Source organism: Oncorhynchus clarkii, unplaced genomic scaffold (assembly GCF_045791955.1).
Source record: "Oncorhynchus clarkii lewisi isolate Uvic-CL-2024 unplaced genomic scaffold, UVic_Ocla_1.0 unplaced_contig_7979_pilon_pilon, whole genome shotgun sequence".
In the NCBI taxonomy this organism is placed as follows: Eukaryota; Metazoa; Chordata; class Actinopteri; order Salmoniformes; family Salmonidae; genus Oncorhynchus; species Oncorhynchus clarkii.
In genome coordinates, this window is record NW_027259185.1 from 1 (window position 1) to 13,958 (window position 13,958).

The following is a 13,958-nucleotide window of genomic DNA, read 5'->3' on the forward strand; positions in this document are numbered from 1 at the left end:
TGGCAGACTCACTAGTTCGCTAAAAACCTCTTAAGGATTGTACCCTTTTTTTTCTCTTTACATTTCCACCTAAAATGACATACCCAAATCTAACTGCCTGTAGCTCAGCACCTGAAGCAAAGACATGCATATTCTTTATCTTTTGAAATGAAACAATTTGAAGTGTGTGGAAATGTGAAATTCATGTAGGAGAATAACACATTAGATCTGGTAAAAATCATACAAACAAAAACTTTTTTTCATTAACTTTGAAATGCAAGAAAGGCCATACTTTCAGAAAGGAGTCTAGGTGTAATTTAGATTTTGGCTACCAGATGGCAGCAGTGTGTGAAAAGTTTGACTGATCCAGTGAAGAATTACATTACTGGACTGTATCAAGTCTGCCAGGAGTTTCCCCAAATGTCCTGAATTGGTCAATTGATACATTTAAGTACAAAACTATAGAGAACATACAAAAACTCTATGGTAATAAAACATTTAAGTTTACACACTGCCAGGAATTTTATACATGATGGATCATTAGCTTATTCACTAACTTTCACACATCTAGATGGTCTGGCGGGATAGGTGTGGAGCCAGAGACAACAGGGGTTCAAAAATGTAGAACCCAGTTCCTACATTTAACATAAAAATTGATTTTATCAAACGAAACTATGCTACATTTTATCTCTGGGACCCTAAGGATGACAAATCAACTGGTTTGAATGTATCAAACCAGTTGCAGTGATAAGTTGTTTTACACTTTACTCAAACACTAGCATGGTATTTTTTCACTGTAATAGCTACTGTTAATTCGACACTGAAGTTTGCTTAAATTTTTGTTAATCTTTCTGCCCATATAAAAGACATGTCTATGTCCCAGAAAGTTAGCTGTTGAATACAATGTCATTATAGTCACATTAGCAACTGTCCTGTTTTAGGAACACCCATCCCGTAGAGGTTAATTTAAGGAATTTGAAATGATTCATACTTTTAGTTTTGATACTTAAGTATATTTAAAACCAAATACTTTTACTCAAGTGGTATTCTACTTGGTGACTTTCACTTTTACTTGAGTTACTCTTGCCATATTAAGAGCAGAAGTCAGGTTCCTCTCCTGTGTGTCTCTGATGACCTTTTAGCTCAGCTGTTGTTTTAAAACAGTTTCTAGAGTCAGATCAGCGGTGAAGAATAACTCCTGTATGTATACGTTCATGCGTTTTTAAGTTGCACAGTAGAGAGAAACTCTTTCCACAGTCAGAGCAGGAGTAAGGCTTCTCTCCTGTATGTACACGTTCATGTGTTTTTAAGTTGCACAGTAGAGAGAAACTCTTTCCACAGTCAGAGCAGGAGTAAGGCTTCTCTCCTGTGTGTGTTCTCTGATGAACTTTTAGCTGACCTGATGTTGTGAAGCATTTTACACAATCAGAGCAGGAGTAAGGCTTCACTCTTGTATGTATACGTCCATGTCTTTTTAAGAGAATCAGTTGAGAGAAACTTTTTCCACAGTCAGAGCAGGAGTAAGGCATCTCTCCTGTGTGTGTTCTCTGGTGAACTTTTAGCTCAGCTGATGTTGTGAAGCATTTTAAACAGTCAGAGCAGGAGAAAGGCTTCACTCCTGTATGTATAAGTTCATGGCTTTTTAAGGGGCCCAGTTGAGAGAAACTCTTTCCACAGTCAGAGCAAGAGTAAGGCTTCTCTCCTGTGTGTATACGTTCATGTTGTTTTAAAGTGCCCAGTTGAGAGAAAGTCTTTCCACAGTCAGAACAAGAGTAAGGCTTCTCTCCTGTGTGTGTTCTCTGGTGAACTTTTAGGTCAGTTGATGTTGTGAAGCATTTTACACAGTCAGAGCAGGAGAAAGGCTTCACTCCTGTATGTATACGTTCATGTGTTTTTAAGTTAAACAATAGAGAGAAACTCTTTCCACAGTCAGAGCAGGAGTAAGGCTTCTCTCCTGTGTGTGTTCTCTGATGAACTTCTAGCTGACCTGATGTTGTGAAGCAATTTCCACAGTCAGAGCAGGAGTAAGGCTTCTCTCCTGTGTGTATAAGTTCATGTCTTTTTAAGGGGCCAAGTTGAGAGAAAGTCTTTCCACAGTCAGAGCAAGAGTAAGGCTTCTCTCCTGTGTGTGTTCTCTGATGAATTTTTAGCTCAGCTGATGTTGTGAAGCATTTTAAACAGTCAGAGCAGGAGTAAGGCTTCACTCCTGTATGTATACGTTCATGTCTTTTTAAGGGGCCAAGTTGAGAGAAAATCTTTCCACAGTCAGAGCAGGAGTAAGGCTTCTCTCCTGTGTGTGTTCTCTGGTGAACTTTTAGCTCAGCTGATGTTGTGAAGAATTTTACACATTCAGAGCAGGAGTAAGGCTTCAGTCCTGTATGTCTACGTGTATGTGTTTTTAAGAAGTCCATTCGAGAAAAACTCTTCCCACAGTCAGAGCAGGAGTAAGGCTTCACTCCATTGTGCACACTCTGATGAACTGTCAGATTCCTTGATGTTGTGAATCTCTTCCCACAGTCAGTACAGGAATACAGATTCTCTCCTGTGTGTATTTTTAGGTGTATTTTTAGCTTTGATAGAATTGGGAAAGTCTCCTCACAATGTGGGCAGTGGTGAGACTTCTTAGCTCTGTGATCTTCCTGCTGTTGCTCTCTGGATGTAGAGAATGTCTCAACATGTTCTCCTGTGTGAACAACATCAGAAGAACCAATCAGTTGGAGTGATATACATGTCAATCAAATGTATATTATGAATCCCTTTTTACATCATCAGTTGTCACAAAGTGCTTTATAGAAACCCAGACTAAAACCCCTAAAGAGCAAGCAATGCAGATGTAGAAGCACAGTGGCCTGGAAAAACTCCCTAGAAAGCAGGAACCTTGGAAGAAACAGGCCCAAAGGGGTGGCCAGTCCTCTTCTGGCTGTACTGGGTGACACATGTATTCATATCAGTAGGCTGAACAATACAGGGGAATAAAACTATTCTAAAAGTGGGTAAGAGATGAAAGCTAAAAAGGGGTGTGTCATCCTCCACTCACTATCACAAGGGTTAGTAACTACACAGACTCATTTCATAGAACTTTAAAACACTGGCAGCTTGTCAACTTCCCTTCTTTAGTCTCCTCTCTGATCACTCCAGATAGCCCGGTGAATAAAACAAATGCTGGAAATACTGGTGTCAAATCATGCAAGTGTCAGTAGCATGAAATAACATCTACCTTTTCATTGAAACAGTTCTACTGCAACTTTTCATGCACAGTGGGAAGTTGGAATGAATAACACAAACTTAGTTAGATACAACCTGCTCTTACCATGAGAAACAGATGTCCCAATCTTCTCTTCCTCTTCTTCACCTTTAATGTTGACATTCAGCTCCAGTGTTCGACTGCAGTCTTCCAGCTTCACTGATGCCATCTCTGGATCCTGCAGTGCAAACTGGGTTCCACTGTCACAATCAGGACCCAGTGACTGTAGGTTTGGACTCAGTGTGGAAGGAGAGAGGCAGGCTGGGTTTGTCGTCACTGTTGAATTTACCGGCTTCAGACTTAATTCTAGTCGTCCTGTAGTAACAATGGACAACAGACCAAAAAAGTTAGTCTATATTATTATTTCTTCTTGATCAATTATCTAATTCAGTGCTTGACTTGAACCGAAATAGGTAACAGTACTGTTTATATTTAGATGCAGGAGCTCCACAATACTGTTGAGCTAATATTCTAGAAGAGCAACATGAGCTCAAGCAGTATAAATTTGAGGTGCCGGTAATCAACTCCTGTCCATCTCATTTCAATAGATGAGGTAGGTAAGCATTGACAACAAAACATGAATTCGTTCAAATTAGACAAAGTACCTGCTTTAAAATGAGCTACGCTACACAACGTAAGTGAACTTAATCAAAAGTAGATGTCCCAAATTCCCAAATGCATAAATGACAAAAACATTTAGGACAAGGTTAGTTTGTTTTAACCTTGTTTTCACTGTATTTCACATCAAAAACCAATTGTATTTCATGTTCTCACCATAGTAACATTTACAGATAAATATAGAAGTCTGTTGACGCAGACAGAGTGGGTCCAGACATGTTACCAGCTTGTTAATTTCACACAAAACCAATAACATGCCAAAAAAACTCAGAAATGTCAACTAAATAGATTTTTTAATTAAAATTACCTTGAAGAAATTATGTACATCCATTCAGACAAACCCAAAGATTCTAGCTGTGACTTTTAAAATAGTTCATCACGTTCACTTGGAATGACACAAAAAAATAACAAACCTTTACCAAAAGTGAAAATCCTTTAATGGATGTTACCTAACATGGCATGACATGTTCTTTTGATATTAGATAGCACGTTTAAACTATTACCTACCGTTAGTAACAAATAGAAACGGACACAAGGTTATCTTTTTAACATCACATTTCTGGCGCTTTCTTTACTCTGAATATTCGGGATTATTGCTACAAGAACTTCCGCGATGCATTCAAAGCCCCGCCTTCGGCAAATCTGACCATGAATCAATTTTGTTGTTTCCAGCCTATAGACAGAAACTAAAACAGGAAACATCCGTGCTCAGGTCAATACAACGCTGGTCTGGCCAATCAGATTGCTTCTATCATGTGGACTGGGATATGTTCCGGATAGCCTCAGACAACATTAATGTATACGCTGACTCAGTGAGCGAGTTTATTAGCAAGTGCATCGGAGATGTCGTACCCGCTGTGACGATTAAAACCTTCCCAAACCAGAAACCGTGGATTAATGGCAGCATTGGCGTAAAACTGAAAGCGCAAACCACTGCTTTTAATCATGGAAAGGCGACCGGAAACATGACCGAATACAAACAGTGCAGCTATTACCTCCACAAGGAAATCAAACAACAAAAGCGTCAGTATAGAGAAAAAGTTGAGTCACAATTCAAACACGAGACATATGTGGCAGGGTCTACAGTCAATCACGGATTACGAAAAGAAAACCAGCCCTGTCATGGACATCTTGCTCCCAGACAAACTAAACAACCTCTTTGTTCGCTTTGAGGACAATACCGTGCCACTGACACGGCCCGTTACCAAACCTGTGGGCTCTCCTCCGTGGCCAACGTGAGTAAAACATTTAAACGTGTTAACCCTCGCAAGGCTGCCTGTCCAGTCGGCATCCATCAGAGCATGCACAGACCAGCTGGCTGGTGTGTTTACGGACATATTCAACCAATCCCTATCCCAGTCTGTTGTCCCCACATGCTTCAAGATGTTCACCATTGTTCCTGTTCCCAAGAAAGCCTAGGTAACTGAACTAAATGACTATTGCCCCATTGCACTCACTTCTGTCATCATGAAGTGCTTTGAGAGACGAGTCAAGGATCCTATCACCTCCACCCTACCTGATACCATAGACCCACTCCAATTTGCTTACCGCCCCAATAGGTCCACAGACGATGCAATCGCCATCACACTACACACTGACTGTCCTAACCCATCTGGACAAGAGGAATACCTATGTAAGAATGCTGTTCATTGACTACAGCTCAGCATTTAACATCATAGTACACTCCAAACTCATTATTAAGCTCGAGACCCTGGATCTCAACCCTGCCCTGTGCAACTGGGTCCTGGACTTTCTGATGGGCCGCCCCCAGGTGGTGAAGGTAGGGTAGGAAACAACATCTCCACCCCGCTGATCCTCAACACTGGGGCCCCACAAGGGTGCGTTCTCAGCCCTCTCCTGTACTCCCTGCTCACCCATGACTGCGTGGCCATGCATGCTTCCAACTCAATCATCAAGTTTGCAGACGACACTACAGTGGTAGGCCTGATTACCAACAATGATGAGACGGCCTATAGGGAGGAAGTGAGGGCCCTCGGAGTGTGGTGTCAGGAAAACAACCTCTCACTCAAAGTCAACAAAACAAAGGAGATGATCGTGAACTACAGGAAACAGCTGTTATGAACAGAGTGGACCAAGTTTTGTAGACTTTACCCTTTGCAAAAAAAATATACACTGCTCAAAAAATAAAGGGAACACTTAAACAACACAATGTAACTCCAAGTCAATCACACTTCTATGAAATCAAACTGTCCACTTAGGAAGCAACACTGATTGACAATACATTTCACATGCTGTTGTGCAAATGGAATAGACAACAGGTGGAAATTATAGGCAATTAGCAAGACACCCCAAATAAAGGAGTGGTTCTGCAGGTGGGGACCACAGACCACTTTTCAGTTCCTATGCTTCCTGGCTGATGTTTTGGATGCTGGTGGTGCTTTTGAATGCTGGTGGTGCTTTCACTCTAGTGGTAGCATGAGACGGAGTCTACAACCCACACAAGTGGCTCAGGTAGTGCAGCTCATCCAGGATGGCACATCAATGCAAGCTGTGGCAAGAAGGTTTGCTGTGTCTGTCAGCGTAGTGTCCAGAGCATGGAGGCGCTACCAGGAGACAGGCCAGTACATCAGGAGATGTGGAGGAGGCTGTAGGAGGGCAATAACCCAGCAGCAGGACCGCTACCTCCGCCTTTGTGCAAGGAGGAGCAGGAGGAGCACTGCCAGAGCCCTGCAAAATGACCTCCAGCAGGCCACAAATGTGCATGTGTCTGCTCAAACGGTCAGAAACAGACTCCATGAGGGTGGTATGAGGGCCCGACATGAACAGGTGGGGGTTGTGCTTACAGCCCAAAACCGTGCAGGACATTTTTCATTTGCCAGAGAACACCAAGATTGGCAAATTCGCCACTGGTGCCCTGTGCTCTTCACAGATGAAAGCAGGTTCACACTGAGCACATGTGACAGACGTGACAGTCTGGAGACGCCGTGGAGAACGTTCTGCTGCCTGCAACATCCTCCAGCATGACCGGTTTGGCGGTGGGTCAGTCATGGTGTGGCATTTCTTTGGGGGGCCACACAGCCCTCCATGTGCTCGCCAGAGGTAGCCTGACTGCCATTAGGTACCGAGATGAGATCCTCAGACCCCTTGTGAGACCATATGCTGGTGCGGTTGGCCCTGGGTTCCTCCTAATGCAAGACAATGCTAGACCTCATGTGGCTGGAGTGTGTCAGCAGTTCCTGCAAGAGGAAGGCATTGATGCTATGGACTGGCCCGCCCGTTCCCCAGACCTGAATCAAATTGAGCACATCTGGGACATCATGTCTCGCTCCATCCACCAACGCCACGTTACACCACAGACTGTCCAGGAGTTGGCGGATGCTTTATGCAGGTCTGGGAGGAGATCCCTCAGGAGACCATCTGCCACCTCATCAGGAGCATGCCCAGGCATTGTAGGGAGGTCATACAGGCACGTGGAGGCCACACACACTACTGAGCCTCATTTTGACTTGTTTTAAGGACATTACATCAAAGTTGGATCAGCCTGTAGTGTGGTTTTCCACTTTAATTTTGAGTGTTACTCCAAATCCAGACCTCCATGGGTTGATAAATTTGATTTCCATTGATCATTTTTGTGTGATTTTGTTGTCAGCACATTCAACTATGTAAAGAAAAAAGTATTTAATAAGAATATTTATTTTTAATACAAATCACTGGAAAACAGGTTGTAAAGCAAATGGACCCTGCTGAAAAGAAAATACTATTCTCTCTGTGTTACCAAGTTATCTTTCAAATAGGCCTATTGAGCAAACAGCATTGTTTTACAAAGTAAAGCAAGTTAGGGATAAGCTTTGGGTCGGTGAGTGAGTGAAACTGGAAAGCTTGTTTAGGACTCATATTGTACCATGTGTTTCTCCTCACACCTGGCCTAGACTATTGATGGATTCAAGACAAGGTTGTTTTTATTGAACACAGATTATCAGTTTGTCAGTGTCAAAGTAGCCTGTCATTTGTGAGGTATTAAAAAACATTGTGTGAAAATCTCCTGTCATCTAAAATGATGTATAATTGCATGAAATCTGTTTATAAAAGGCCAACTTCTGCAAGTGTCTCCACATCACTGTGGAACCTGCTCTTACCATGACTAACAGATTCCCCAATCTTCTCCTCCTCTTCTTCATCTTTAATGTTGACATTCAGCTCCAATGTTTGACTGCAGTCTTCCAGCTTCACTGATGCCATCTCTGGATCCTGCAGTGTAAACTGGGCTCCACTGTCACAATCAGGACCCAGTGACTGTAGGTTTCTACTCAGTGTGGAAGGAGAGAGGCAGGCTGGGTTTGTCCTCACTGTTGATGTTACCGGCCTCAGACTTAATCTGAGTCGGCCTGTAGTAATAAAGAGAAACAGACACTTAGGTTAGTCTTGACAGTTCTGGCACTTTCTTAATTCTCTAAAAATATGGTTTATATTTAGGTTCGGGAGCTCCACAATACTGTGGAGCTAATATTCTATAAGAGTAACAGGAGCTCAAACAGTAGAAATTTGAGGTGCCGGTACTCAGCTCCGGTGAGCTCCTGTCCAAGTCAAGCACTGATCTCATTTCAATAGATCTGGTTGCTAAGCTTTGACAACAAAACATGAATTAGTTCACATTAGACAAAGTATACACTTTATATTAGGCTACACAACTCTAAATGCACTTAATCTATAGTAGATTTCCTGAATTCACATAAATGCATAAATTACTCAAAAACATTTAGTACAAGGTTGTAGTATGTTTCAGGCAGCACTGTGTACTATTTTCCTGAATAACCTGGTCGTCCCTGTATTATTCCAATCAAAAACCAATAGCATTTTCCTACACACCATAGTAACATGTATAGATAGACAGAAACAACTGAATGTCTCTGAATATTAGTACACATGTAGAAAACTGATTACATTAATAATTTAGCGCAACCGTAAAATGGTCCCTCTCTGCTGTAACCTCACTGCCTGCACTGAAGTGCGTTGATGCAGACCGAGTGGGATCCGCCATTTTACCAGCTCGTGAATTTTATACAAAACCAAAAACGACATGTAAAACGAACCCAGAAAGCTACAACAAATTGATCGTTAATGAAATGACCTTAACGAAATTATATACATCCACTCAGACTAACCCACAGTCTCTAACTGTGACTTGTAAAAACCTCATCACGTTAACTCACACGGTTTGACACAAAAATAACACATAAAACCTTTATCAAACGTGATCATACCTTGACGTATTTGTTACCTAGCATGTTATGACATGTTCTTTAGATATTATAACGTGCTATTACATACCAGTAATCATATATTTGAAACGGAATCAGAAGTAGTTATCTCGACTGCACAATTCTGACGTTTCCTTTATTGTGAATAATGATGTGCGCCTGTGCGGAACTTCCTGTTCCCCCACTACCAGTTTCTAAACCCAGAGACGTAACAACGCGAGACTTCAGAGAACGCTTTTGAAGCAGACCAAGCCTGGGTTTGACAAGTCAATGAGAGAAGTGAACAATTCTGATACTTTTGCAGCGGCTAATGGGGATCCTAATAAATACCAAAAATATTCCGTCGGCACACACTTGAAACATGCCCATTCTTTTATCAATGTCATAACTGCAATGGCTTATTCACAATAGCTCTAACTGCATATGAAACATCCTAGCATGGGACCATGTAGTATAGAAACTCTAAAGAGGCCCACGGTAGGGAGCTAGAGTGATAATGTGTCACAGTGGAAAGTTGGGATGATGTTTGAGGAGACCACAGGGCCTCATTTACACTCTGATGTAAGGTTAACCAAGGCCATAAAAAGAGAGGTGAAGTTAAACTGGGCTTCACCCGTGTAAATGAGAACTTGTTCTCAACTAGCCTACCTGGTTTAAAGGTGATATAAAAAATTGGAAATGGTAGATTGTTAATATCTTGTGCTAGCCAGTTTCAGCAAGGGAAGATTCTTCAAATAGAAAATCATAATGGGACGAAGCTCAGAAGCCATGACCCTGGAGCTGATGCTACATTGAAGGGAGTAATAATCTCTGAGGTCCCAATATCTATGTCCATGGATGATATTGTTAAAGAACATGTGAAGGGGGACAGAGTGGTTGAAGCCTAAAGGTTGATCAGTAGGAAAGAGGGTTAAAGAAGTGAAAGCTTATCAGTGCTGTTGAGGTGTTAGAAGGTTTTGATGGAGCTTACATGGTTGGTCCCGTAGTAAGAGGACCTACTGTCAGACTGATGGAGCTTCCATGGCTGGTCCCGTAGTAAGAGGACCTACTGTCAGACTGATGGAGCTTCCATGGCTGGTCCCGTAGTAAGAGGACCTACTGTCAGACTGATGGAGCTTCCATGGCTGGTCCCGTAGTAAGAGGACCTACTGTCAGACTGATGGAGCTTCCATGGCTGGTCCTGTAGTAAGAGGACCTACTGTCAGACTGATGGAGCGTCCATGGCTGGTCCCGTAGTAAGAGGACCTACTGTCAGACTGATGGAGCTTCCATGGCTGGTCCTGTAGTAAGAGGACCTACTGTCAGACTGATGGAGCTTCCATGGCTGGTCCCGTAGTAAGAGGACCTACTGTCAGACTGATGGAGCTTCCATGGCTGGTCCTGTAGTAAGAGGACCTACTGTCAGACTGATGGAGCTTCCATGGCTGGTCCTGTAGTAAGAGGACCTACTGTCAGACTGATGGAGCTTCCATGGCTGGTCCCGTAGTAAGAGGACCTACTGTCAGACTGATGGAGCTTCCATGGTTGGTCCCGTAGTAAGAGGACCTACTGTCAGAACTCTAGTCCTACTATTCCTGACATGGTTTCGAGGCCTGTTCAGAAATATTGCAACCACAAATGCATTGTGACAAAGGATACTTTAATATTGAATAATATGTACTTCATAGCTTTCATTGGTGAGGTTATCAACAACTTGGATTGTGTAAAGCAGAAATACCAGGTTTAAAGTTATCTTGTAAACTGCAGCAGAGTTGTTGGGGGTAACAGATGTTACTGTCGGTATGGTTTTTGATAAGCTGGATAACCTGGGGGTGGATTGTCTCAGCATGATATAAACCCCAATGTTTGCAAACACAGAAAGGGATATACTGATCAAGTTTATTGGGGGGTGTGGAATAGTTTTTTGGGGAAGGGGAGGGTGTGGTAGAATTTAATAGGTATTTATTGGTTTATATTCTTAGTATAGAATTAAACGGACATGAACCTTAAATGTTTGTTTCTGGACCTCCATGATACCATAGGAGGTCTGCATCAACGGAATTCAGTGCAGGTAGTGCCTCATCAGAAAGAGAACATTTCAGTTGCTCCACAGTTCTGAAGCTGAATGTAATGATTATCAGTTCTTTACATGTGTACTAATATTCAGACACATTCAGTTGTTTCTATATTTATCTATAATTCAGGGTTTGCACATGGGGCTTAAAGTAAATAAATATTAGTGCCTGAAAAAGTCCTTGAATTTGACTTGACACTGTACGAACCCTGTGAGGTTTTCTGTCTATGCTCTGTAACCCACTACTATATCACGTAAGATTGAATTGTTTGAACAGCAGTTGTCTGTGTCTGTGTCTGTGTCTGTGTGTGTGTGTGTGTGTGTGTGTCAAGGACCGAGCAACATGCTGAGACTGCTGCATGTTGCAAAACTGTAGATAACAGCCCAGCAGATGCTTTGTCCTTGTGTTTGTATGTGACAATATTGAGCACATGGTGTGACTTGCTGTATCTTACAAAGTTGTGGTTAATCAGGTACAGGGAGGAGTGGTCATCATGAGGAGGTTTAACTGAGATGGAAAAATACTGAACAACACAATAGCAGGAACTGAGCAACTGTTATAACTAGGCTGCGATACCAGAACAGTAAGGATCTATACATCGACGGACTAGTCTGAGCAAGTCTAAAACCACGCTCAGCCTCTACTGTGATAGGCCAACAGACGGGTTGGAACTGTCTATCACAGTATAAGAACAACTGTTAGCGTACATCCTGTCAGTTCTCTGTTTTACCTGCAAGGTGGGACAGAGAGCCCGTATATACGAAAATTGCATTTACCATTTATTGCTTGAATTTAATTAAAGATAATTAACGACAGATTCTGACTTTTATTCTTCCTGATACCGGATTCGAAAAACGCAACTCTAACATGGTGACCCGACGTGATCCGGTTAAAGGCCCCCGCTGGACATTGGTGTGCCAGCCGATTGGCCAATACTGTCGTCGGACGGTGTTTCTCACAAAAAGACCGGTCTACTAAAAAGGTAAGCAGATACCTATTGTAATAACTGAAATTCTGCATATTGGCATTATCCAAATGTATTTTGTGAGAATACCTGTCTGACGTAAGTAACCAAATTATAACACATTTACATTGATAAAAACAAGTCACTGGAGATACGCAGTGGTAAATGCAATGTTGACTGGCCACATATTCTATGACATAACGAACTAATGTAATGTACTAGGTGAGATGCCAAGTGTGAATGTTTAAAGGGCGAGATGCCCTATTTTTAAAGTATGACTGAGGGTGGGAATTGATGTAACAGTGAATGAAGTGTATTACGTTTATATGGTGTAAATTGAAGCTTACTGGCGTGAATTAAGATTCGTATGGTGTAAGTTGAAGCTTACTGGCGTTAATGACGATTTGTGAGACTCAAATCGTGTGCATGAAATACGCTTGATATTCAGTCGGGGACTAATATCGGTATGAATGAGGTCAGGGACCTTCAGATGAGATGAGAGTTGTATTAATTTGAGCCTGCCAAGCGAGTGTGGGACATTAGTTATTTCAGTTGGAGCTGGTACCGGTGAGAATGTTTAAAAAGTCGCGGACTTGCAGATGAGATGTTTGCACAGAGTTATATAATTGAATATTGAGGGGGTGTGCATGACTATTGGAAAAAGTGTTAAACTCTATTAACGTAAAATTCTGTGTGTAGATTTATATTATGAGGTTTGAACCATACTAATATTGTAGAATTACATAATCAACATCTGAACATACGTTAAACATTAATTGAGCCACTGAGTAATAGATAAGATATACACTAGGTACGGAGACGAGGCGACGGGTGTGGTCGACGTAAGACGGGAGGGGTGTTCTAACCAAGTCAAGCGAATAAACGTATAGCAGATAACAAACCGACAACACCCCACCATGGAATGCTTAACTATTGAAAAAGTATCGAAAACATTGAAATCCACCTTGAAAGTGAATGGTGGTAAAGAAGGCAAGGAACGAAAGCAGCGGGGTGAAACGATGTATAAAGAATGGATTGAGGAAGGCTATATCATCTCCCCCACCGGGCTCCCTGCAGAGGGCGAGCCGGGTCGCATCCTAGACTCGCTCAAACGGAAAGTGCATAAGACAAGCACCGAATGGAACAGGGGGGGAACCAAATAAAGGGAAGATAAGAGATGCAATGGAAATGCAATGGAAAAGGCCAAACTGAAGGAGAAAATTGGGTTGGCAATGCTGGAGAAGCTGCGGGAAATGTGCAGCGAGTCTACACCATCCACACCCAAGCCCAGCTCCATGGGGAGATTATATCCCCAACTACCCACAGCCCCTGAGCCCCCACCCTATGAAGGGTCGGAGTTGATGGCCCCAGTACTGGATGTAACAGCAAATGTCAATTATAACAAGAGACCAGAAGGGCATCACGACCAAGCTTGGGTCCCTTTGGCTCAAGACCGAGGGCCGGAAATTGATGCGCTACTAACAGCATCCCGCTCCCTGAGAGATGGGATAACGGAGCTGAGCAGAATACAGAGAGAGGAAAAAGGGAGGGAGTGCACAAGCGAACAACACAGTATGGAGGGCAGCTATGGGAATGGATGCTCGGGAAGCGCAGAGATGGACAGAGAAAGTGTAAACGACAGGGGTCAGGTATGGACAGAAGACAGCCTGACCCAGACACGAGAGAAAGAGAGAGAACGAAGGAGAGTACGGGGGGAGCTACAGCTGAGGCGCATGAAGCAAACTCTAGATAGAATGTGTTATGCACGTGAGTGAGGACCCAAAAGCGGTTTAACAAAAACAGAGTCCTTTAATGTCAAAACACAGGTAAGACATAGATCCTCTTCAAATGTATATGATGGCAAAGTAAACAACCCGCAG

At 42.5% G+C, this 13,958-nt stretch overlaps 1 protein-coding gene across 1 annotated transcript; it reads right to left on the reverse strand.

The window, feature by feature from the left end:
* Window positions 1-13: 13 nt before the first annotated feature.
* On the reverse strand, window positions 14-9,433 carry LOC139399734 (zinc finger protein 658B-like). Its single transcript, XM_071144987.1, has 4 exons — window positions 9,131-9,433; window positions 7,939-8,177; window positions 3,290-3,538; window positions 14-2,662 (listed from the first exon to the last, which is right to left on the reverse strand). The coding sequence occupies exons 2-4, from the start codon at window positions 8,039-8,041 to the stop codon at window positions 1,158-1,160; spliced, it is 1,857 nt and encodes a 618-aa protein (XP_071001088.1). The 5' UTR covers window positions 8,042-8,177; window positions 9,131-9,433; the 3' UTR covers window positions 14-1,157.
* Window positions 9,434-13,958: the final 4,525 nt, after the last annotated feature.

Excerpts from the sequence above, each read along its gene's own strand:
- LOC139399734 (XM_071144987.1), bottom strand. The coding sequence starts at position 8,041 with ATGGCATCAGTGAAGCTGGAAGACTGCAGTCAAACATTGGAGCTGAAT. Across the intron at positions 3,539-7,938 it reads TGGGGAATCTGTTAGTCATG|GACGACTAGAATTAAGTCTG; the intron begins GTAAGAGCAGGT and ends TTGTTACTACAG. Across the intron at positions 2,663-3,289 it reads TGGGACATCTGTTTCTCATG|GAGAACATGTTGAGACATTC; the intron begins GTAAGAGCAGGT and ends TTGTTCACACAG.